Here is a 23,005-nt window from a genome sequence, read left to right as displayed (position 1 = left end):
AAAACTCTTGTCGCTGCCTCGAAAACACGGGCAAGTGCATGCATTGATCAGAGGTCAGAAAACTTGCTGATGAGAATTCTTCCAGAAAGCTGCTATAGCGACAATACCCAGTGCTGCAGCGACTATTGTTCACCGAACGGTTGTGTGTGATAGAGTTGAGACGGCCAGAGATAGTGCAGAGGGTGAAGGACGTGGATGGCGAGACTGTGATTGTATGTGCAATGCTCTCGACTTTGTTGTAGCAAGTTGCATGGTTTTTTACGAGCCCGTTGTCGGAGTCGCTCTGCACCATGGCGAAGAGATTTCTCGATCTCTCAACCTTTTGGCCGAAGGTGCATTCATTAGTGGCCGTAGAAAGCTACGGGAATCGAGGCGGAGCGGTGGCTCTCGACGCTGTGCGGGACCTGGAGAGACCAAGTGCATATCTCCACTTCGCACAGATGATGCTTCGATCTCCCATGTCTCGCTGGGTATGGATGCTGGCACATGCGTACACATCTCGCAATAGTCGCCGTCCACCACAAATCAAGCGACACATCAACCCGTCCGCTGCCACTTACTCTCCTCACCGTCTACTCCCTCTGCGCCCTGCTCCGCATCTCCACCATCAATCTCCGCCGCAGTTCTCCTCCTCCCCGCACCTTCGCCCAGCCCATTCTGCTGTGCTCCCTCTGCACTCTCCTCCTCATCCTCTTCCCCACCAATGACAGCCATGCCCTCCGGCATCTTGAACTCCCCATTCTCATCCATAAAGTCTGCCATATTCTCACTCGTAATCCAGCCCGTCGCTCCAGGAGCCGTGGGATCAAACCCTCCCTCCTCTTCTCCGTCTTCGCCTTGTGCCGGTGGATCAGGGTTCAACTCTTGACAATCTGAGATCGCTCTGAAGACTTTCTTCGCCGAGGCTTGCTCTTCTGTGCCATTGGCTCCTCCTGCGTCCGCTGTCGCCGCGGCGTGGTGAGAGACTTCATTCGCGATCAGGCGGAGCTGGAGGAAGTCGAGGTCCTCGTCGGATGCGTCTGGCGCGGAGAGATTTAGTTCGAGGAGGACTTCTGTCCGGTCTTGCGCGGTGACTGTGATAACGGGGTAGGGTATTGTCAGGCCTTTGGAGTGTGTTGTTGACCATAGCAGCAGGGCGCGGGAGGTGATCCAGATGTCGATAGAAGGAATGTGGAGAGGTCCATCGCTTGACGCGGAAACCGTAGATGGATCGGCGAGGGCAGCGAAGTCGGGATGTGAGGCGGCGTCGGATGATTGGAGTTTGATCGTCGCGGAGGGAGCGTGTAGGTGGAGGACGGGGAGGCCGCCGAAGAAGGTGCCGGGGGTTTGCGAGGTGTATTCGTTGAGGAGCGTGAAGTCGCCAAGAGCCGGAGCAGTATCAAGCGGTTCGACGGCCATGGTGGGCGGTGGAGAGGCGTGCTGTTCTTCCTGGATAACGTTATTGTGTTGTTGCGCATTGGAGCTTCGAAAAGTTCACCTCACTCCGCAGGAATGACGTGCGTTAGCGCGAACCTTATGTGGGACATGGTTTCCGGATTTACTTTGATCCACGACCTTCTCCTTCTAAAATTCCATCGATAACGCCCTTGCGCTGAGGGTCACATCATTGAGACAACGGATTGTTGTCAACAATCTCGCAGAGCTCGTAGGAGGAGACACAGGACGGTAGCAACATGGTGTGGCGGTCTGTACCGAACTAGGGGCGGGCTTCACGGATCCATCGTGTCCATTTGGACCATGCTGTGGCCCACACGGTTGCAAGTCAATCCGCTGTGGAAGCACAATCCTATACCTGACTCCTTACAGAACGATTCCTTTCCGCTACCCGACAATGTCCCAATGGCTTTTGTACGTCCCTGCTCCTCCGGAGCGATCAACGACTGTAAGAGCTTCTATTATACCAGTCTGTGTTCATTGATTCAGTCTACAAAAAGCCACGCCTCCTCTCCTCTACATAATCACACAACAAGAGCTCTTCTTGTTTCCCCAGCTCCCCTCCATGTTCAGCCCGGCCACATACTCCTTTCTCTCTGCCTTGCGATCTCTCCTACCACCTCTCCTCGACTGCCCCATCTGCGGCCCTGCCACCTCCCACTCAGCCCTCGACGCCGCCTCCGCTGCTCGCCAAGCATCTTTCTTCGCATTCGGCTTACTCCGCTTCTTCTTCCCTGGCTTCTGCCTTTGAGGCTGTGGCGGTGGAAATGGGTATTGATAGTTCGGATTCATGCGTGCCATTTGTTGGTTGAAAGAGGGTGGTTTGGGTCTAGGGGTGCCGGGTTTGGGGACTCGCCATCGGAGGTTGGCGTGAGCGTTGGGAGGGGAAGGGCCAGGCGTGTTGCCGCGGACGTTGGGATTGGGAGCTTGGAAGTTTGAATTGTAGGGTACTACGGGCTGCTGAAGCTGAGGATGATTCGATGGGCGAGGGGAGTGTGGCATGCCGGGGTTTTGGTAGGGCTGAGGTGGGAGAGACGGTTGTCGTGGTGGGTGATAAGAGGCCTGTCGAGGTGGGACAGACGCCTGTCGTGGCGGGTGATAGGACGCCTGTCGTGGTGGAGGAGCTGCTTGTTGAGGCGAGTGGAATGACGCCTGTCGCGGTGGAAGAGACGTCTGCCGTGGCGGGAAGCTCGCCTGTCGTGGCGGTGGAGCTGCTTGTTGAGGAGGGACAGATGCCGGCCGTGGTGGAAAAGCCGCCTGTTGATGCGACTGATTGCGAGGCGGCTGTGGAGATCCTGCATTGGTGACATCGTGCGCCTTCGTTAGGAAGAAGGGATTCTGGCCAGGCGGGATCGGCATTGTTGTGATGGGTAGCTCTTTTCCAGACGTGGGTGACGTTGCTGTCCATTCCGGTGATGTGCTATTCTCTTCCTGTATGACATAGGTAGATGTCGTATTGAATACCTCCTGGAGCTCTATTCACTGCATAAACACACTCGCAAACATGCGATCGTTGCTCTATTCCCTCGAGAGTTTTCCTGCAGATTGCTCAAGTGCCCAAAATCTGTCAGTATTACACACGATAGTCCAGTCAGCGATCACATCCACGGACTGCCCAACGTGGTCCGCATATCCATCATTCGAGTTGAGAGCTCCTTCGTCACCCGCGGATACCACTCAGCTCCATCCAATGTACCAACCACCCCTCCGTCAACCATCTCTCGCCTCACTCGAGCACTTCCTAGCCACCTGCCCCGCCCGACAGTACCAACAATGCACCGAACGCTGTCAGCAGCTCGTCTCCGCAGTCCAACTGCAAAGCGAAAACATGAGAAGGAAGAAGCAGCTTCGCTCGAGCAATGACAAGGCGGCCGTACCGATGGTGCCAGTGCCAGACGCAGACGAACTTATCGCAGCGGGAGATCGAGCGGCTGCGTTGGCGGCGGTCAGAAGATATCGGAGCATGATGTGTGCGGAAAGGAAGGAACAGAGACTAACGAGCTTGAGAGAAGCTGCGGAAAGGGGGAGAAGTAAGGGGAAGAAGGAGACACTACCGAAACGACTGCGGTGTTGTGTATTGATGTGAGGCGTGCGTGGGGATTCAAATATTTGTACAGGCTCTCTTGAATTATCGGTGGACTCAAGCGAGGCATGTTTACGGTAAGCGAGCTATGATGTTGGTCTTGATCAAGCATAGAAGTGGTGATGTCTGATGAGCGAGTTTCCTCAGAAGGGAGCGTTATATACAAACAGATTAATCGATCTGCAAGAAACGCAAAACGCACAGTTGGCAGATCTTAAGGTTAGCTCGATGCTGATTGAGTGAAGCTAGCTGAGTGGTTTCTTATTTTGTTTTGCGGACAAACATGCCGCAAGTTCAGGGGCGGCCCGAGTTCGAAGCAAGATGTTGAATGTTTTAATCTTTTGCATGTTGAAATTGGAGCGACGAGAGACCATTGTACGATGCTATAGAATGGTTAGCCTGAAAAAAAGCTCCAGATAGTGTATGTTCTTCGTCTTGCGTAGTTTTGCGGCCAAAACAGCTCCCGCCAAGACTTTCACGTGAACGGAATCGAATTGCTAGCACCGCCTGAACAGAGCTACAAGAATACGTACGATGTCCTTATATCTACAATATGTTCAAATCACGTACCTCATTCCCCTTGTCCATGTTTGGTTTTAGCATTTGAACGTTCTGATGTAAATGCACAAGGTGAATCCTCGACTTGTGGTGATTGTCCTGATTCACCTTCCGCTAAACATTTGCCATTCTGGAAGATGCGGGTGAATGTTTGCAAACGTACACGCCTTGGTTTGTGACCTCGCCCTAAATCTTTTACCTCTCCCCTCTACACTACTTCCATTCCAGCTCCTCAACACCTCCCGGTCCTCCACAGCCACAGCGTACCATCCGTTGTTCCCTCTCACCCAACTCACATCCCGACTCGTCGCAAGCATGGAAACCTTCACCGCCGACTTGGGCAATGCCATCGTCCGCGAGGCCATCAAATCCGCTGTCGCAAGCGAGATCAAGAGCAACACCCCGATCGCCCGTTCCTCCGGCTTCTGGTACAACGTCTCCCAGGAGCTCGAGAAGAGTCACAAGATCGTCCGTACCGGTATGTGGAGCGCAAGTCTCTCGATCCGTCCACCATTCTAACGTTCTACAGGTGCCAACATCGACAAGGTCTACCGTGCCCTTCGCGCCAACGACGGCACGTTGCCTGACGCTGGCGAGTACATCGTCGAGACCATCCAGGATGGTGAAGCGGCTACCCTCGCGGCTAGGCAGGCTCTTGATGAGCAGCGTAAGACTCTCCAGTACGACTCCATCGAGACCGCCAACGACCCTGCCGTTCGCATCGCTCGTCAGACTTTGGCTCTCTTGGAGCAGCAGGAGACCGAGCAGAAGGCTGCGAAGGAAGCTAAGGAGAAGGACGAGTAAGTTGTTGCGCTTCACCTACCATGTCAAATGGTCAGCAACGGTACTGATCTTCCCACTCTCAGCTCTTCCGGCAACGACCTCGCCTATCGGCGCTGATGGGTTCCTTCCTATCACCTGCTCGCGATCGAGCAACCTCCTTCATCACCTAAGATGATGCGAGTCACTTCACGAACCGACACTTGAGCTGCTACACGGCTCTCGAAAGGCAAGCTGGCACGCTATGCCGACAGCAGTAGTGGTAAGCCTCCATGATCATCCGTGGTCGATGAGAGACTTTCCTACCCCACGACAGTAGCATAGCTCAACGGCGTTATTTTGCAATTGAACCCACGAATAAAACGAATGTCATGGTGAATCTTTTCGACATACTCTTCAAGACCCCTTGCTCCATGCTTCTCCGATAGGTTCGTCCACTTCTAGTCTCCTTGCCATTTCCATCCGCATCGCCGAGTCGTCGGTCTTCAAGTACGTTTTTCGACCCATGACCAACCAGAACGCAAGCGCGACCACGAGCATCACCCCGAAGACGGCGATTGCGTAGTTCATATCGCCAGGCGTTGGGTTCGGCGAAGAAGGGAAGAAGAAGAACACCGTCGTAACAGCGCAGTAGATGACGCTGATCCAGTTCACCACCGGGCCGAATTTGCCCAGCTTGAATACTCCTCCGTGTGGCATCTTGTCGCGGCCAACCAGTAGTAATGTCAAGATCGGCATGCCATATGATATTGTCAGCGCAATGGTGCTCACGGCGAGGATGGCCGTGAGTACGTTCTCGGCGAAGAGGTAAAGGACTCCGACCAGACCGATTAAGGATCCTTGCAACCAGAGAGCACGAGCGGGAACCTTCCATACCGGATCGACAAAGGAGAAGAAGCCGCTGAAGGGGAGACCACCGTCTCGAGCGAAACCCCAGGTCAAGCGACTTCCAGACGTGGCGATGCTGACGCCTTGGCCAAGACCGTTGAAGACGAAGAGAGAAAGCAGAGCAGCACCTCCTTGTAGCCCGATAGTTTGGCGGACGAGTTCCATGAACGGCAGACCGGTCGGACCATCCAACAGCACCGGCAAATCCTGGATGCAGAACAGGCAGACCACCATGAATATGAAGCCTGTCACGGCGCCGCACAGCACAGCCAGCCAGATGACTCTCGGACCATTCTTCCTCGGCATGGGCATTTCTTCGACCATGTGGATCACCGCATCGAACGCCGTCAGTCCATATGCCGCCTGCAGCAATCCAAGGAACCAAACCACACCATCATTCCATCCGGTCTCGTTCACCCATCTCCCAAACACAAACTCCGGTGACTGGAATGTCTGTCCACTTTTTGTTCCAACCGCAATCAACAAAGCCAACGAGAACACAAAGAACAACCCAACGAACCACACCCCAACGAAATTGTTGAAGATCGGCAAGATGCGATCCCTCCTACAAGCGGTAACATTGACCAGCGTCAACGCCACCGTAATCCCCACATACAGCAAGAACCTCACCCATCCCTGACCTGCCGGCCTCCACTCCTCTTCAAACAGCACTTTCAACCCCAAAATAAAGTCCGTCATGAACGCCACTTGCGAAGCCGTCAACGTCCACCATCCAAACGTGTTGATCCAAGCACACATATAACTCATGAAGCGTCCTCCGCTCCATAGTCGGTGGACCCAGTATGCTTGACCGAGAGCCGTCGGCATGGCGCTGCAGAGCTCGCCGAGCGAGACTGCAACGCAGATGTTACAGATGAAGACCAGGACTAGACCCCAAAGGATGGCGATGGGTCCGCCGGATGTCAGGCCAGATGCGAGGCCTTGTGCGAAGGTTGACCATGTTCCGAGGACGCAGAAGGAGAGGGCTAGCATAGAGATCATGGAGAATTTGCGGGTTAGGGGTGTGTTCGTGATGTGGCCTGGTTGCGAGGGTATCTTGGTGAGAGGGGAGGAGGTCGGGTCCGAAGGTTTGTGGTCGGGTTTGTCCATGTTGGCGGTAGTCTTGTTGCTGCTTTGAAGGAGCGACTTGTCAGACTTGAAGCTGGCCCGGGACGACGAGCAATACCAGGCCGAGCAACAGGTAGCCGAGTGCAGAAAATACTTGCTCCGATCGAGAGCAAACGAGGTTTGCAGAAAGGCAAGGTGATGTACTCGAGGTACGAGCGTGTCTCCGCCCTACCAAGTAAGCTCCTCCATCCCTCTCAGGAGGATCGATGCAGCGTCGAGATAAGGATTGGAGGTGATGTGATGTTCGCTATCTCTCCTCTTCTTTAGCTCCCACCTAAGCTCGTTTGGGTCTCGGGCGAGGCTTCCCCACACTTCCGCACGTGCAGATCGCATGTCGTCGGCTGGACGCTCCTAATTTGGCTAGTGCATGTACACTGGCCGTTTACTGTTTGTGGTGAGAAGGCGAAGGAAGAGAAGCAGGTAATCGCTACCTCCGCGATCCCGCTCAGACTGCCATGTGTATAACCCTGTAGGCTTGGACTGTGTAGTCTGCGCTAGGGAACGGAAACACAGTTTAAGGAGGATGTGTATATAGGAGGCGAACGAGAGCAACGAAGATACTTTCGTCCTTCGACCTTACACTATACCGACCGAGCTATTGGAGTCCTAGTGGCGTAATCCGGGTTGGAGGTATGCTTATATCTGCGATGGGCAATTGCGATGTCCAACCGAAGCCGAAGTTCGCCTCAGCCATGTCGATCAAGGTATGGCTAGTCGCTCAGCCATCCGTTCTTGGTTGTACGAAGCTGACAGCCAACACTGGTTCTTTGCCTGTCGAGTCTTTGCGTTCTCGACCGCTGGCTGGACAAGCAGGGGTGCCCCGGTTCAGATAGTTCTTTCACACCCCGCTGCCCAGATGCCACAAGGTCTCTGAATGCAGTGCACAAATCCTACTGCCGCCTTATCACCGTCTCGGTCCCCGTCTTTTCGGTATATCCGCCCCGTGCACTTGGCGCATGTGATCGACCATCTTGTCTTTCGTCGAAAAGCCATAGCGACCTTTTCGCTCGCAAAGTTCCCACTCACAGTTGAAAAGTACCCTGGGGTGCGTGCGGCTAACGTGACGCTCGAGATCGGCCTTGCGGGTCGTAATGTGGGAACAATTTGGGAACAGGCAGTGGTAGCCCGGGCTGAAGAAGTCAGTCTTGCAGGTGTCATGAGATTGAGATGGATTGATATGCATACCTTGTTCGAGTATATTGATGAGCTTGAAGTTCCGGGGGGGCGTTCACCAATCTACTCTCGCGATCGGCAGAACGAGCCTCACCTCCATCAAAGCCTGGTTTCCTCCAATAGTCCACATCCGGTGAGCTCTCACGATTGGAAGCAGGGACCGAGCCCTCGCGGAAGCCTAGCTCATCATGGCCGGAGTGGTTTACCTCTTGTACTCGAATGTGGTAGGACGGGCTTTGGAGTTCGCTCGGGGCTCCCATCGGCGCATTTTCATGGTCAGTGGTATATTTCGGATCCTCATTTGAGCCTTGTCCGTCATGATTCGAAACGAATGCGTCTCGTGCTCGAGGCTGGTAAGGCGTGCTCCATGCTCCGCTATATGCACCTGTCGGTCCACTCTCGTGATCAAAGGATGGAACCACGCTCGCATTTGAGCCTCGCCCATCGTGATCAGCGTCGTCATCATGCTCGACTCGGACCATATCCGAGACTCCCTGTTCCGGGTGATCTCTTGTCGGCCCTTGATAGTGCCGCGGGGATGAAACTGATTCAATACCAAACCCAGGACTCAGTAGTCTGGTCAAAGACTGCGGAGACCGTGGAGACGGACCTGGCGGATCCTGCAACACATCCAGGAGGAGCTGCAATATACCTTGGTGGCCGTTTGCAGAAGCATCCTGCAGCGCGGTATATCCTCTATCGTCTGTTGCGTTGATATCGGCACCCGCATCTAGTAGCAGCTGTACTATGGTCTGATGGCCGTTTCGAGAGGCAGCATGCAGCGCAGGACCATCCGTGTTCATTGCGTTGACATCGGCCCCTGAATCAATGAGCATCTGCACCATCCTCGCGTGGCCTGTTTCAGCAGCTTTAAACAGAGCAGACTCGCCCAAGCGGTCTTTCGAATCGATATTGGCACCACGATTGAGGAGCAGTTGTACTATGCTGTGTTGACCCCACCATGAAGCATAATGCAAGGCAGGATCGTAGTCTTTGGCCCCTCTGTCTAGCAGCAGCTTTACTGTGGTTTCGTGTCCTCCAGCGGAAGCATCACTAAGAGCATTGCTACCAGGAGCGTCCCCGATACGAGCCTTCATGCTAGCACCACGATCGAGCAGAAGCTGAACTACTCTATCGTGGCCTCCCGTGGACGCAAGGCGGAGTGGAGAAAGGCCATTGCGACAGTCCACGTTGACACCGTCATCCAAAAGTATCTGCACTATGTCCTCATGGCCCTGAGAGGAAGCATGCTGTAGCGCGCGCTCAAGCCCTCGCGCAGTAAGAGCTTCGCTGGCATCGCGTGGTCCATCGAGCAGCTGGCGCACTCGCTGCGCATCACCAGAGTCGCAAGCATCGTAGAGGAGATTATCGAGCAACTGGTATCCTAGCTCAGGTTCGCGGACGCCTCTCGTGACGGGCCTGTCGTTGAGATGCCCTTTAGTGTGTGTGAATTGTCCAATTTCTGCTGTCGAGACTGCAACTCCCGTGGCTGGTCCACGCTGTGCGTGACTTTGGTCGTAGATCATCGCTGGATTTCAACTCGCCGGCTCACTGTCCGCAAGCACCCAGGTTTGTCCTCGTGCAACGACCAGCCCTTCCGCAACCAGCCAATTGTGAGCCGCCTCGTCGCTCTTCCAATTACTCGGGTTGCCTACACCCCTCCGCTCTTTCTTCGCTGCTTCAAGATGGCCGCTAATGTGCTCTATGCGTTGCTCCCAAGAGCCCGAGCCATGGAACTCGTCGTCGCAGAAGAGACAGCGACTATTAGGTGGTGGCGTGCGTAGCTTAACGTAGCACCTGGAAGCGGCTTCGTGAAGTACGACGGCGTCCTCAGAAGAAGTGTCCCCGTGTGACCTGTTATCGAAACTCCCAAGCTCTTCAGCATGCATGCGCCGAACGTGCTGGAAGTACAAATCTTTCCGGTTGAAGTTATAAGTCTTGTTTCCTCTACGACAAAGGTCGCATCGCCAGAAGCCGAGACGCATGTGTTGGGTTGCGACGTGTCGCTTCCATTCGATCTTCGATCTAAAGCTGGATTGGCAGCCGTAGACGGCCAATAGGCAAGGGAACGGTCCGGCAGGGGTAGAGAGTGCAGCGTGACGGCCATGTCCACGCTGTGCGTGGCTTTGGTCGTAAATTATCGTTAGAGTTCCACTCGCCAGCTCCATCTCCGATGTTGCAGGCGGCTCACGAGACGCATTCCTCGAAGCATTCCCTGCTGCAGCGCTCGACGTCGGTGAAGTGCTTCGAGACTCGTTTCTTGCAGATTCCGCCAGATTCTCCGACTCTGTGTCCTTCAGACTTTCCGAGATGGCCCGTTGTATTCTCGCCCGGCGCTCTTCGAAATTGATTCTGTCCAGCTCAGGTATCTTTCGACCAGTACGGCTTGGAAGCTCGCCCTGACTACCAATCTCGTCTCCTTTATCATTACCGTCCATGTGTAGAGACGGTAGAGAATCGCGATCGGAGGACCAGTGTAAGTCATCGTGGCAATCATGCCCATCGTGCTCCGAATCATTGGCTTCTGCAACGTGAAGCACAGCCAAAGCCGCCTGCTCCAAGTGAGATCCAATGTGCCGACGGTATCGTTGCAAAGACACGGGTGTCCCGGCAGCATGTTTCTGGTACTCCAATTTGGTTTGCCAGTCGCAGAAGGGACAGGCAGCCGCCGAAACTTCCGCTGGCTCATGTTCGCTGAGATTGCATATCTGATCAAGTTGTTCCTGATGGAATTTAGTCGAATGCTGTTGACGCAAGTGCATCTTCAAACCGTCTACTGTGGCATAGGACTGGTCATCTCCGCAATATGGACATTTCCGTTCGATCCAATGGGTGAGTAATTGGTGTCGCATCCACGCTCGGCTGTTGTCAAAAAGCTCGGTCGTGCAGTCCCTGTCGATGCAGACGTAGGCTTTGAGATCGGAAAGGACGTGCCTATTCCAGCGTTCTTGTGAGGTGATGGACTGTTCTTGACGGCAGTACGGACAAATGAAATTTTCCTCACCGCGATTCACCTCCTCAAGATCGATGACACGGTATCGCATGGGCGTCGAGGAGTCTGTGGCGTAAGAGTATGCTGAGACGACCGATTCCGCACCGTCGCTCTCGGCAGTCGCAACGTCGTAAGCCGCGGCGTTCACCGTCGTAGCCACGGTCCTCACAGTGACCGCTAGCGATCTTTCCGATCCAGCCTCGTCCGTAGCGCTCGACGGCAAGGATTTTTGCTGGCCACGGCGGGTACCAGCTTCGACCGCAGACTGGTGACCTTCGCAATATTGGAAGTAACGTCGTCGGATGTTGTTGGCCTTGGCCAGTCTGTTTCGTAGCCAATCGTGGCGTGTCAAGCGTAGTCTTGGAAAAAGATCCCCGATGAGCTCAAAATCGACTTCTTCTCCGACGACCTCGAATGCCGGTACCTTTTTCAGCGCGAGTGCGTATCTGTCTCTGACGGTGGCTTTGCGTGCGATACCAGACGTCTTGAAAAGAGATCGAACCGATTCGCTGATTGACTCAATGATGTCGTCAAACTCGCTGACGGCAGCTTCGTCCCATACGCCAGATGTACCACGCATCAGCTCTGCCACTGCGAGGGGATTAGTACAGTCAAATATCGCAGAGCCGCAGGAGTCTAACATTCTTCGAGATCGTCTATCGTATCACCGAGTAGCTCTTCAAACCGAGCCTGTAGCTTTGGCGCTGCCCTCACTCGGTGTGCCAAGGAGTTCTGGACATGCACAGGATGAGCAGCACCGATAACACCAGACCAGAGCCTGAACCGCTGTTGTACGTCCTCCAGGCGTTGATAAGAATGACTCGCAGGAGGCAAGAGCTCCTTCAGAGAAGCAAATTCTGATAAAGCCTGCCGCGACGCATCCGATAGACTATGCGCTTTGGGCATATTGGAGTGGCAGCCGTCGCGAAGGTGGTAGATTGAGGACAGTGCAATTCTTGGGCGTGAGGCAGCTGAAATGAGGTAGCATTCGACGACGATGCGCGCCTGTAGCCGAGCTCATCCGGCCAGGGAACCTCCGTGCTTCCGCTCAAACTGCACCGACCAAGCTAATCGAGCGAAGCATGTAGAGCGAGGAATGCGCGGAAGTCTGGTGAGCTCGGCATCGAAATCAGTTCTACGACACCGATACGGTTTTATCGGTGATTTGATTTCTTGTCGTTGTTTCCATTTGACCAGACAAAGTGCACCTAGATAGCTTGGAGTGTGCAGTTTGAGCGGAAGCACGGAGGGAGCTTTGATGTACCGCGCCACAGTGCACGATGAAGGATTACTGTGGATCGGTGGCGCTTCGAACGGAAGCGAGATATGCACGAGCTCCATCCTGCTTATACTCCAACAGCTCCCGCAATCTCGGGTCTCTCATTGCGCACTCAAATCAGTCCTTCGAGACCACCGCTCGGCAATATGGCGGAGGTTGCAGGCCTTGTGTTGGCCGGAATACCACTGTTGATCAGCGCAGTGGAGCACTACGAGGAATGTTTCCGGATTCTTGGTTGCATGCGCCAATTCAAGCAAGAATATCGACAAGTTCGCAACCGTGTCAAGACTCTCGAGCTGGAGTACGATCTCACACTTGACAAGCTTTTCCTTGACGTGGTTGATAGTCAAGAGGAGCTCGCCAGGCTCAAGAATATCCCAGACGATCAAGGATGGGTTGAAGTCGAGGCGAGACTGAAGGAGAGACTTCTCCCGAAGGTGCATCGAGCATACCTGGACACAATGAAGGACTTGCAAGAGACCGTTCGTGACCTGAGCGAAGAGCTTGGGCTGGATAAGGCGACATTCCAGGACCGCATCAGCTGTAGCAATGTGACTGCGCCTTCTGGTCAAACCTTGAGCAACAACCAGAAGCCCAGCACAGCCAAGCAGATAAAGTCCGTCGCCAAACGGTCGCAAGGAAAGCTGACGTACGAGGGTCAAAGAGTGCGGTTCAGCCAAGGCAAGAACCGACGGGAGGCGTTATTCACTCAAATCGATGGATATATGAAATCCTTGGATGGACTGATGTCCAAGAACGACGATGTGACCAAGATGCTTCTAAGTAGCAAGCGCCCGACCGTGGTACCGAGAGCTCTGTTGGACTTTTGGCGACATGCTCGGAACGTGTACCTGTTGTTGATGGAGTCCTGGAAATGCCCATGTCGTGCCGAACACTGTGCCGATCTTCGTTTGATGCACCGCGAAGCTACAAATGTCCACTTCGACATCTGCTTTTGGTCCAGCATCTGCTCGTCACAGTGCGTGCAATGTCCATGGGCAAGCCATCAAGTGGTCGTGGAAGAGAACATATTTCCGAAATTGCCTGCAGCGTCTGCGATTCCTGCACCGTTGCCCGCCGTGTTACACAGTACTTCGCCGCAGGCCGCAGGCCTAGCAAAGATGAAGCCTCTGCGATCAGCGTTCAAGAAGTCGCCGAACCTGGCGCGTGATGCATCTGCCACGAGAGCATCCGCCACCTTTACAATCCCTGACCGGACAACAACGACACCCAAAGTAGTGCTGACGGCGATAGAGAATCTCTGCCAGGCAATCAGCGCACATCTTGATACACAGCCATGCTCTGGCTTGTTGACTGGTGGAGGTATCGACACAGAGTACTCGCTGCAGACTTCGACCTTGGTTTCCAGACCGTTAATCAGCGTGCGGACGATCACGCTGGCGAAGTTGCTGTCCGATACTTCCACGACTCCGTCGCGAATCCTCAGATACAAGATCGCACTGGCAATAGCATCTTCACAGCTCCAGCTCCATTCGAGTTCCTGGTTGGGCCAGCATTGGAGTGGCGAAAACATTCTTTTCAATGTGATCGATGGATCGATAATTCTTGATCAGCCACACCTTCGGGCTGGGTTCCGACAGATCGGGCCGGCTTCTGGACAGACATCTTCCGCAGACGAAACCTTCATGACCCTAAGCATACTCCTGCTTGAACTGTGCTTCGGTCAAACTCTGGAGAACAGCCCATTTCGAGATCAATACCGGTCTCCGGAAGGGCAGCAAGATAGTATGATGGACTTGGCGGCTGCGTCGAAATGGGCGGAAAGAGTCGAAGGAGAAGCCGGACCAGAGTATGCTGATGCGGTCTACTGGTGCCTTGCAATGCGAAGAGGCCGGCAGGTTGGCAACGCCTGGAGACAAGACTTGCTGCAAATCGTCATTGAGCCGCTGAGCTCGTCGTGTCAGCAGTTGACGTCGAGAGTGATATAGTTTTCAATATCGTTGTTCCAAAATTGGCTGCGTTCACCTCCCACCTCTCAAATCTTCGCCGCCCTTGGCCCAACCCTGGGCTTAATAAACAGCGCCTCTCCATCTGCGACGAGCACTGCCTCGCCTCCCTCTTTGTCTCCAACCCACTGCCTGACTTCAGCCTTCAGCCACTCCTTCCTGGGCTCCTTCTTGACACTCCTAACCTTCACCTCCACACAACCCGGCGTCCGAACCGGCGCAAGATACCTCACCGTCAACTGCGCGGTGAACGTGCCCGCGAAAGACTCCTCGGCGCCTTGAGTCATTTTGCCAGTCTGGTACGAGTGGTCGACAGACTGGAAGATTCCCATCGACTCATCGATGAGCGTGGCTGTGATTCCGCCGTGGAGGATTTGTGGGTGGCCGTTCATGCCATTGCCCATTGCGATGAGTGTTGTGACTTCCTCTATGCCGTCCTCGCTCTTAGAAGTACTCTCTCCTTCTCGCCCTTCTGCATCTTGACTCCTTGATGAAGCTGAGTTCGAGGAGCTCCGATGGTCAACGTAGAACGATAGACAAGACTGGATCGTCCGGTCCGTCTTCAATATCTCGGCGAAAAGGCTGTCCTCGGTGCTGGCCTTGGGTTCGCGGGAGGGCGTTACACGAATGACAGTATCGGGATGTTGCAGTTGGGAGGCAAGCCAAGGTTCGCGGAGGAATGGGGATTGGGTCTCGAGTTTGTTCGACATTTTGAGGTTCGTTAATTCGGTCGAAGTCGTGGATAGAAGAGGTTTTCGGTTTCTGCGCTGCCACTGCGGTCTGTTGTAGATAATCTTCTATACTCTATACTGTAAATAATATACGATTGAGTGCAAAAGAATGCTGGGTAAAGGTTGTGAGGTTCAAGCTCCAGAAGTCCGAGGCATCTTTAGGACCCCTGATGCCGAGCGGGACGCGACTCGTTTCTTTGCAAGCAACAACTCTCTTTTCATCATTTGAACAACAAGAGCATTGTCTCCGTGCCTCATCTCAGACTGCGCTTCGCAACTTGGACTTGGATGGCCCGGAAAGTACATTCCGGCCAGAGATTGACGGTATCGTCGCAGCGTTGGCTTTCTCGTAGCCTCACAGTTCTACAACCTCCTCGAACCATGTCTCCGTTCCCTGGCGCGAAATGCACACAACCAAGCCACTGGAGTTCGACATACGCGGTGCGTCGTGAACGGGGTGAAGGAGGTGCAAGAAGAATATTGCGCCGGCGCCTTGTTGGCACAGCATGCTCATTGGTTGACCGACACAATTCTGGTAGATTGCCACACAATTCGCCCTGAAGACTGTCTACCACCGATACCCGTCGCGAATGCCCAACCCAAATGTCAAGAAAAGACAGCAAGTCCTCATTGTCCGTTCGTCAAGCGCTTCCGTAAACGAAGTGCCTCCATCCGTTCCCCGATCTTATCGTCAGGTCTTGCACGACTGACGAGCCGTGGTATCAGTGCGTTGATTCAGCGAGGAGGGCCACTACCCTCCCAAGAAGAGCACTGGCATGTATTGTCTTCGGCGCTACGCGTGGTCAACGTCAGCACACACGGCACACCGCGATGGAGGGAGAATTTTGTTACCAGTACGGCACACGTCCCGGGCATGCAAAATTGACGCAATTATCCGGGCATTGCTATCATTTAACGACGTCAGCAATCTATGCAATGAAACCGAGAAAGGACGATCGTACTGCGAGCGCGGGAGCGATGAGACCGACGAAGACGGCGGCGATGAGAACAGTGAATCGCATGCTGAACGTTGGTCGTGATACTGGGCGTGTTGTTTGGTATTGGTGCTGATATGGTTGCTGATGTGGGCGATCTTGTTGGTGTTGATACGATGATGATGCGAAAGAATGGAGAATTGTCGAGTGGCTGTCCGCCTCTTTATCAAGGTGGCCGTCGAGGAGGACCGGGATCTTACTGCATTGTGTCCTGGGAAGAACCTTGCGGGATGTCTCGGGACAGCAGGACAATTGGGTCCCGAGAGTAGTGCAATCTCTCTCTGATGGGAGCTCGACATGTGGTACGATCAAGCTGCTCATCAGAGAGGCAGGGAGCAGGATTCGCATTTCCCACCCCCAGGGCGAGACACAACGAACAACACCATGGACAAAGCTGGCATCGATGCATGATCCACTTCACTGCCGACCATTATTTTCGTCGTCACAATCTCTACTTCTGGCCCCTGATCCCAGCCGCCGGACACGTAAACGTGTGTCCCGTCCAATTAATCAGCGTTCGCCCGATTGTGAATGGATGCCTGAGGATATTATAAGCGGCGATTTCTGTACGCAGTGCACGGGTGAACGGCACAAGACGGTCTTTGGAAGACTTGCCCACAACGAATAACGCACCACCGAATGGTTCTGGAAGACATTGTGCAAGAGACAGCGTTCCTTTGATGTCAACCGCGCATGTTCAGCGATCGCTAATTGACTTCTTTCAACTCCGTGGGGCCTTGTTTGTGTTAGCGACAGAAGCTTCAAAGAAACATCCGCAACAACAGCCAATGATGTGAGAAATGGGTCAGGTCGACGATCTCCACAGAATGACAGAATTTCCTTGGTACTGATCGATGTTGCAAACAGCTATCGCCGACTGAACGCCTCCTCCAACAAATCGAGTTCCCGTGTTCCAGCTGACAACTGACATCTGTGCCTTGCCAGCAGCGACAACAACAGCGTCAGCATCAACACCTCCTTCCGCACACGCAAGAGAACAGGCAGCGATGATCTTTCGGTCAACTACGTGCACAGGCAATATCCCTCATTGCTAGAAGCGTGATCCACGTTAGCGATCATGGTGTTTGACACCGACAGCAAAGAATGGAGACTGCATACCAGAAGCCACCGTGTCCATACTTCGCCATGCAATCTCTGTAGCAATCGCCGTTGCGACCATCAACAGGGTCATTGTAGCACGCCTCCTGTGTGAGCCTCCCATTAGCGAATGAGAAAGGTTCGAAGAAAGGGAAGGCCGTACCGTGATTGGAGCGATGAGGACGACGAGGACGACGGTGATCAGAGTGGAGAAGTTCATGTTGATGGATGGTATTGATGTTGATTGTTGCAGTCGCTGTTGATTGTTGAAGGTGATGGAAGGTAATTGCAGCGATGTTGTTATGGGAAGAAGTAGCTGGATTCGACGGGAGCAGTCCTCTACTTTAATGCCTTCACCCAGCTCGAGACCTTCAGAGGGAAGCGGCACCGTTGATGGACTGACGACACAAGTTCCTCATTGACGTAATGGCATCCGATACCTCGTACTTCTCGAGACGAGTCAATGAGGCTGTCTCGTATCGCTCGAGCTGAAAGTATGGTCGAACTGCAAGAAGTACAGCCCATGCCGTGTATGATGGAGTCAGGATCTACCCCAAGTGCCAACAGGGCCAGTAGAGGATTCCGAGAACCCAGAGCCAATACCATGAACAAGAATGGTCGATACTTACCCGAAGAAGACAGAGTTAGGTTTCGAGAGTGACCACGCGCTGTAGATTCATGCAGGGCAACAGGATAGCGGCTCGTATGTGAAGTTCGAATGGCGAGGCTTCCTGGTCATGTTCGAGCTGGGGACATGGTTCGACAGGAAGATTCAAGAGGTACTGCGCAGGACATACAAACGAGAAGTGGAGACCGCGGCTTGACTGATTGACCACATTTCGGAGCCCGTACCAGTACGAATAGTTGTCGACTCCTGATCGACGAAGGCACAGCTAGCCGTCGATGGCAAATTCTTGGCTCGCATGCAGGGAAGCATACTAAAGCAGATTCTTCGAGAAATGAGGCTTCCTAGTGCTGCTCGAGCTACGATCAAGGTTCACCCGCATGGCCACATCGTGCAATACAACCCGTATCCGATCAATGCATCATTCAAGGATTCCCCAGGAAATTGAAGGCCGTTGGTGGAGAATGTGCGCGTGGTATAGAATGCGTTTACGGCGGGAAGAGCGGTCGCTCCTGTGATGTGATCCTCTTCACGGCGGAAGATGTTGCAGTCCTAACTCTACACACAGGAAGTAGCGTTCGCGTCTTGGAGAGACAGCCGATCTTCCAGAGTCTGTGCCAGTTCCCGGAATTGTTGATTACCAGTCCAGGAAAACGGGTCCGAAAGCAAGCGCTGCTGCTCCATGCAGGGCATCACTATGAAAATGTTATGTCAACGATGAGGCGTCTTTGTGCGACTCGAGCTGAGAGCAGGACCACCAGGTTGGAGCAAACAGGCGCATCGGAGTGCTCTCCGCTCGTGTAAGGCTTGGGTCGTTTCAAGCCTCAAATGTCAACTCCCCTGCCAACAGGCCCTTAACCTTGCGACGGGGTCGGATGGGCGACTTTCCGAAGCGCCTGACTGCCATTACCGAGCTTCTCCTCGTCTTGATCTGATCCTGCCAACTCAATCAATCCCTGTCTGCAGGAAAGATGATGGGTTATCTAGATCTATAAGCCGATAGCGGTGTGCCCGATTTGACGCTCGATTTGACGCCCGATGCCCGAGGGCAGCAGTTCCTTGCCAGTCCAGGAGAAGCTTTCAACTTTGTGTTCTTGCAAGGTATGGGAGATGCTCGGCGACGTCACTCTAGAACCCCTCCCGACCCGCCCAGAGGCTGCAAGGCGGACACGTTGCGGAACCTTCCCAGCTTCAACATCATCATGGCTCATGAGGTGCCAGGTTTGCTTGTCGCGGGAAATGCTCCGACGGCCAGGCTCACGAGCTGGCATATCGGCTTCCGGTTGTGCCTCCGAGGTCCCGCTCAAATTGCACCGTATGTGTCGAACTCCGGTGGCCTGGAGTGTGCAGCCTGCGCGCGAGAACGGAGAAACAATCGAAAGAGGGGGACGTCTACGTGAACTCGGAAGCAGCGACCAGGCGGCAGAGGCTCTCCGACAAACACTGTACGATCCAGAGAAGACGAAGACTTTTGGGAGTAGGCTGAATGATGGTCATTCTCATCGTGCAAGATCGATCCAAGATCCGGCCGTTTCTTCAGATCCGCAGTCGATTCAGGTAGTCAAAGGTGGACAAACACCCGCTGGTCTTTGTGCGCGTCTCTCCTCCGTCCCACTCGCTTCCAAGCACTCGGATTTGAAGCCCACCAACCCGGTTTCGTACCTGTTCCACGATTTTGTCTTTCACAAACCCTCGGAATGTTCATCCCGTCTTGTCTCATGATCTTCATTTCCCATTTCTGTTTCACACAAGCCCGTCCAACACCTCGCTCCACCGCAGAAGTCGAGCCAACTTGCCTCTCCGCCGTCTCCGCGCTGCAAATAACATCCAACTTCGGTGCCCTGCTGACAACTTATTCCAACACCACCGCCGCCAGCTATCTGCACCCGGACTTCACCGCTTATTCCGACAGCACAACCAGCCTGATGAACAGTGGCTGTCCATCGGGACCTATGGCTCTCGGGTCACCGCTCTTCGCCTCTCTGGCGGCCTTTCAGTCTGGCCAGAGTCATGCGGCCAACATGCCGTTTGAGGTGCTGAATGTGTGGTTCGGGTGCGATTCGGTCACCGTGAGATGGAGGAGTGCTGCGCCAGTGGTCGGTGCAACGGCGTCGGAGCAAGTGATTGGGATTGCGGTGTTGCAGGTCGTCCAGGGTTGTGTCGAGGATGGAGAGGAGGAGTGGATCGTGAAGGCGCTGTGGCAGGAGTTCAATAGCCTAGCTTGGGCGGTGGACGCGGGGATGTTCACGCCGAATTGTGGCGCAGTCTGAAAGTAATGATTGAAATTGGATGAGCGAACCTCGCTGGTCCGTAGACTTACTCTTCGGCGCAATCGCTCACCGCCAAGTTGCGCCCACCAGAATGAAAGATCGTGGAATGTAGACAAATGCGTTCCATAAACATCGCTCGCTCGCTCATAATCCAAAGTCTATCGGACCTCCGGCACTGCAGGTGCAGCCATGTCCGGATTGATCGCAGCAGCATGCACATCGGAGTCAGCAGGCGGTAATGCCGGTCGGTCCCATAGTCGTATCCACCACTGCGGCGGGTCCATTGGACGTCCATTATGGGTAGAAGGGTAGATGTCGTTGAAGAAGTACCAGACTGTCAAAGCATATCAGCATTCCATGTTCTTTTTGTATGTCAAGCATTCGAGGCATATCTTACTGTGTCCGACCACGATACCAGTCAGCTCATCTTTCGGCCAGTGGCTGTGCAGCACCACGTTAAAGGCCACCAACACCCACGGCAACCACGGTGCCTTGAAAGTCATCAATCCCAAAAAGCTCAATCTTGTATCCGGATTCCGCCGCGACCAGATGTAGACGAGTGTGCTGCTGAGAGTGCTCCCGAGGAAGGCTTGACTGGAAATCGGTGCGATGGAGAGGAGTGTAATGGCAGCGTATGCGAGAAGCCAGGTGAAGTGTGCGACGGATGCGGCGGACTCTTCGAGCATGCGAGCGTATCGTTGAATGAAGAAGATGTGGAAGAGGAGGTTGAGGGAGAGTGGACCGAAGTAAATGAATGTTGTTGCGAGCCGCCAGATCTAGAGGGAATGAATTAGCAGGAGTCTTTGCAAGTGCTGTATTCTCGTGAAGCGAATAGCTCCCTCCTGCTTACCTGCTGTTTGTGGAAGACAGAGCGGAAGCTGTAGAACAGTTGGAAAGGTGTGAGGATCTCGCATTGCACAAGGACTCCCACGACCACTGTCGCTGTCGTCCACCATCTTGTGCACACGGGCATCTCGAAGAACCATTGCTCCAGTGGTACTCCTCCGCCTAGACCGCCTTCTCCGCCCATGATGGCAGCCATGCTGATGTCGGATGCGTGGATAAGAATGAGTCGACGAAGATCGTGCTCTCTGGCCAATGAATGTGTTTGAAGGAGCGGTGTTCCCAGCGGGAGGCTCAGTCGTCGCTCCTGGAGATCCTTTTGTGACTTTCGGAAGGTCCCCTCCAATGATTGCCGTCTCCGACTGATGAATGGATTTCAAGCGGTGGTGCTTCGTTCGAATGGCTCAGCACGTTGGTGACTTTTGGAGAGCTCGCGCGAGAGAGAGGGGTCCAGAAGTGAGTGTGTTGATTGTCGGCCAGGTGTCAAGAAAGGCGTCAGCTTATCGAACAAAGACAAGGGACGCCGTCATATCGTTCGCTTAGCGCGGGCCGCCCCCACGCGCGCGACTTCTCTTAGCGCATCTCGAGCAGGAGCCATTCCGTGTGGCTGGGAGATCAAAACATTCCCAATACACTGCATCAACACACTCTGGACGGTCTCCAACTCGATATTGCCTCCGGACTCCCCAACACGATCGCTTGCTGGAGCCGATGATTACGCGACCACGAGACTGACTCTTGCGACCGGCTTGCAACGAAATTTGGAGTACTACAACGATACGCGCGCGTCGCATTCGTGTTCCGGGCTTGTGTGAACAGGCACAAGGAGCTACGGACTTGGTTCTTATTGGGAGCGCGATTGGCGGATTGGAATCAAAATCGACAGACACAACGTTGGAATCTTGGAATTGCACACAATATGGCGCGAACAAAGCAAATATCACGAGGAGGACGGCAGAGCACAGGGGGAAAGTCGGCGGGCAAAACGACACCAGGCAGAGGAGGTGCGAGAGGAGGAGCACGAGGAGGCAAGGCACCGAGATCGAGCACAGGGTCAATGGGAGGTACGTCAAATCGCTGCAGCTTGCTTGCTCTTCGTGCTCGCACAGCATGGTTCGGCAGCAATTCTAGCAGAAGAAGAGGCCGATCGATCAGACACCAGCAGATGCTAACACCTCGCAGGCGTAAAGAAACCGCATCGCTACAAGGCTGGGACCGTTGCTCTTCGCGAGATCCGACGATATCAAAAAAGCACAGAGCTACTGATCGCAAAGCTGCCCTTCTCACGTCTGGTAAGAGGCGACTGCCTGTCTGATGATCTCAATCCGCCTGCTAACGGACCTCAGGTACGAGAAGTATGCATGAACGTAGCGCCTGCCTCGTCAGAAGTTTCGCGCTGGCAATCACAAGCCATCCAAGCCCTGCAGGAAGCAGCGGAGGCTTTCCTCGTGCATCTGTTCGAAGACTCTAATCTCTGCGCAATCCATGCGAAACGAGTAACGATCATGCAGAAGGATATTCAACTTGCAAGGCGGATACGCGGCGCTTGGGGTGGTTTGGGTTGAGCGAATTCGTAGCATTTAGTCGTCTCCTTGAATTCGACGATTGGCTGGACTGTGCCTGGCGGTTTGCATTTCTGAGCGATGGCGTCTGGCGATATTGGGGTTTATGGTGCTGGAGAGCTCTTCCTACGGCAAGAGATTGGACGAGAGTCATTGTGTTTGCACAGCACAGTTTGCCTGGCTGTTCTTGAGAGGTGCTTGACCACAGAATGGAAGCGACGATTAGGATACTTTCCCAACGCGACGGCTCTGATGCTCCGGATTGCCACCGTTATTGGACGCCGAATGCGAGAGGAAATGAAGTTGAGTTCTACTATTGGCCTCTCTCACTCGATAGCTCTTTAGCACGGCAGTCCCGAGCATCTTGCAGTAGTCCGTGTATCTCATCGGACAAGATGCGGTCGCGGTCTTGCCTCCATCTCCATCTCGCGCTTCCATTTGCTTTGTTGGAATGCCCCTCGAATGGGGACTGTCTGGTTTAGATGACCCAACGCCTAGCCTTTGAGCCGAAATCCGCATCGTGAATGGTAGGAGGTACCCGCGAGAACGAGCTGTTGTTCACATTCCGGAGCCGATTCGTACCGAGATTCACCCGCAGC

At 54.0% G+C, this 23,005-nt stretch overlaps 10 protein-coding genes across 10 annotated transcripts; 3 read left to right on the top strand and 7 right to left on the bottom strand.

Annotated features, from left to right (window-relative positions):
* Nucleotides 1-341: 341 nt before the first annotated feature.
* On the bottom strand, nucleotides 342-1,414 carry MYCGRDRAFT_110395 (uncharacterized protein; the record flags this gene model as incomplete). Its single annotated transcript, XM_003849929.1, has 2 exons — nucleotides 342-404; nucleotides 577-1,414. 2 exons carry the CDS (start codon nucleotides 1,396-1,398, stop codon nucleotides 342-344), a joined length of 885 nt encoding a protein of 294 aa, XP_003849977.1.
* A 536-nt stretch (nucleotides 1,415-1,950) lies between these two features.
* Nucleotides 1,951-2,793, bottom strand: MYCGRDRAFT_95055 (uncharacterized protein; the record flags this gene model as incomplete). The annotated part of the gene is made up of 1 exon (XM_003849928.1): nucleotides 1,951-2,793. One exon carries the CDS (start codon nucleotides 2,791-2,793, stop codon nucleotides 1,951-1,953), a length of 843 nt encoding a protein of 280 aa, XP_003849976.1.
* A 2,458-nt stretch (nucleotides 2,794-5,251) lies between these two features.
* MYCGRDRAFT_87099 (uncharacterized protein) lies at nucleotides 5,252-6,745 on the bottom strand (the record flags this gene model as incomplete). Its single annotated transcript, XM_003849927.1, has 1 exon — nucleotides 5,252-6,745. The coding sequence occupies one exon, from the start codon at nucleotides 6,743-6,745 to the stop codon at nucleotides 5,252-5,254; it is 1,494 nt and encodes a 497-aa protein (XP_003849975.1).
* A 2,834-nt stretch (nucleotides 6,746-9,579) lies between these two features.
* MYCGRDRAFT_95053 (uncharacterized protein) lies at nucleotides 9,580-11,942 on the bottom strand (the record flags this gene model as incomplete). Its single annotated transcript, XM_003849926.1, has 2 exons — nucleotides 9,580-11,627; nucleotides 11,678-11,942. 2 exons carry the CDS (start codon nucleotides 11,940-11,942, stop codon nucleotides 9,580-9,582), a joined length of 2,313 nt encoding a protein of 770 aa, XP_003849974.1.
* A 519-nt stretch (nucleotides 11,943-12,461) lies between these two features.
* MYCGRDRAFT_117736 (uncharacterized protein) lies at nucleotides 12,462-12,941 on the top strand (the record flags this gene model as incomplete). The annotated part of the gene is made up of 1 exon (XM_003850397.1): nucleotides 12,462-12,941. A coding segment is annotated over one exon (480 nt), but the record flags the coding sequence as incomplete, so codon positions are not given.
* Nucleotides 12,942-13,756: 815 nt separating this feature from the next.
* On the top strand, nucleotides 13,757-14,218 carry MYCGRDRAFT_105394 (uncharacterized protein; the record flags this gene model as incomplete). Its single annotated transcript, XM_003850398.1, has 1 exon — nucleotides 13,757-14,218. A coding segment is annotated over one exon (255 nt), but the record flags the coding sequence as incomplete, so codon positions are not given.
* A 93-nt stretch (nucleotides 14,219-14,311) lies between these two features.
* Nucleotides 14,312-14,992, bottom strand: MYCGRDRAFT_46779 (uncharacterized protein; the record flags this gene model as incomplete). Its single annotated transcript, XM_003849925.1, has 2 exons — nucleotides 14,312-14,737; nucleotides 14,807-14,992. The coding sequence occupies 2 exons, from the start codon at nucleotides 14,990-14,992 to the stop codon at nucleotides 14,312-14,314; spliced, it is 612 nt and encodes a 203-aa protein (XP_003849973.1).
* A 950-nt stretch (nucleotides 14,993-15,942) lies between these two features.
* On the bottom strand, nucleotides 15,943-17,326 carry MYCGRDRAFT_95050 (uncharacterized protein; the record flags this gene model as incomplete). The annotated part of the gene is made up of 3 exons (XM_003849924.1): nucleotides 15,943-16,055; nucleotides 16,642-16,653; nucleotides 17,128-17,326. The coding sequence occupies 3 exons, from the start codon at nucleotides 17,324-17,326 to the stop codon at nucleotides 15,943-15,945; spliced, it is 324 nt and encodes a 107-aa protein (XP_003849972.1).
* A 2,833-nt stretch (nucleotides 17,327-20,159) lies between these two features.
* On the bottom strand, nucleotides 20,160-21,279 carry MYCGRDRAFT_74597 (uncharacterized protein; the record flags this gene model as incomplete). Its single annotated transcript, XM_003849923.1, has 3 exons — nucleotides 20,160-20,335; nucleotides 20,399-20,777; nucleotides 20,852-21,279. The coding sequence occupies 3 exons, from the start codon at nucleotides 21,041-21,043 to the stop codon at nucleotides 20,160-20,162; spliced, it is 747 nt and encodes a 248-aa protein (XP_003849971.1).
* Nucleotides 21,280-21,551: 272 nt separating this feature from the next.
* On the top strand, nucleotides 21,552-22,409 carry HTR2401 (histone H3; the record flags this gene model as incomplete). The annotated part of the gene is made up of 3 exons (XM_003850399.1): nucleotides 21,552-21,908; nucleotides 22,027-22,136; nucleotides 22,191-22,409. 3 exons carry the CDS (start codon nucleotides 21,764-21,766, stop codon nucleotides 22,407-22,409), a joined length of 474 nt encoding a protein of 157 aa, XP_003850447.1.
* Between the last annotated feature and the right edge of the window lie 596 nt (nucleotides 22,410-23,005).

The sequence above is a fragment of the Zymoseptoria tritici genome, chromosome 8, assembly GCF_000219625.1.
Source record: "Zymoseptoria tritici IPO323 chromosome 8, whole genome shotgun sequence".
NCBI classification, from domain to species: domain Eukaryota; kingdom Fungi; phylum Ascomycota; class Dothideomycetes; order Mycosphaerellales; family Mycosphaerellaceae; genus Zymoseptoria; species Zymoseptoria tritici.
The sequence above is the reverse complement of the archived record's forward strand: the minus strand, read 5'-3'. Positions and strand labels throughout refer to the sequence as shown.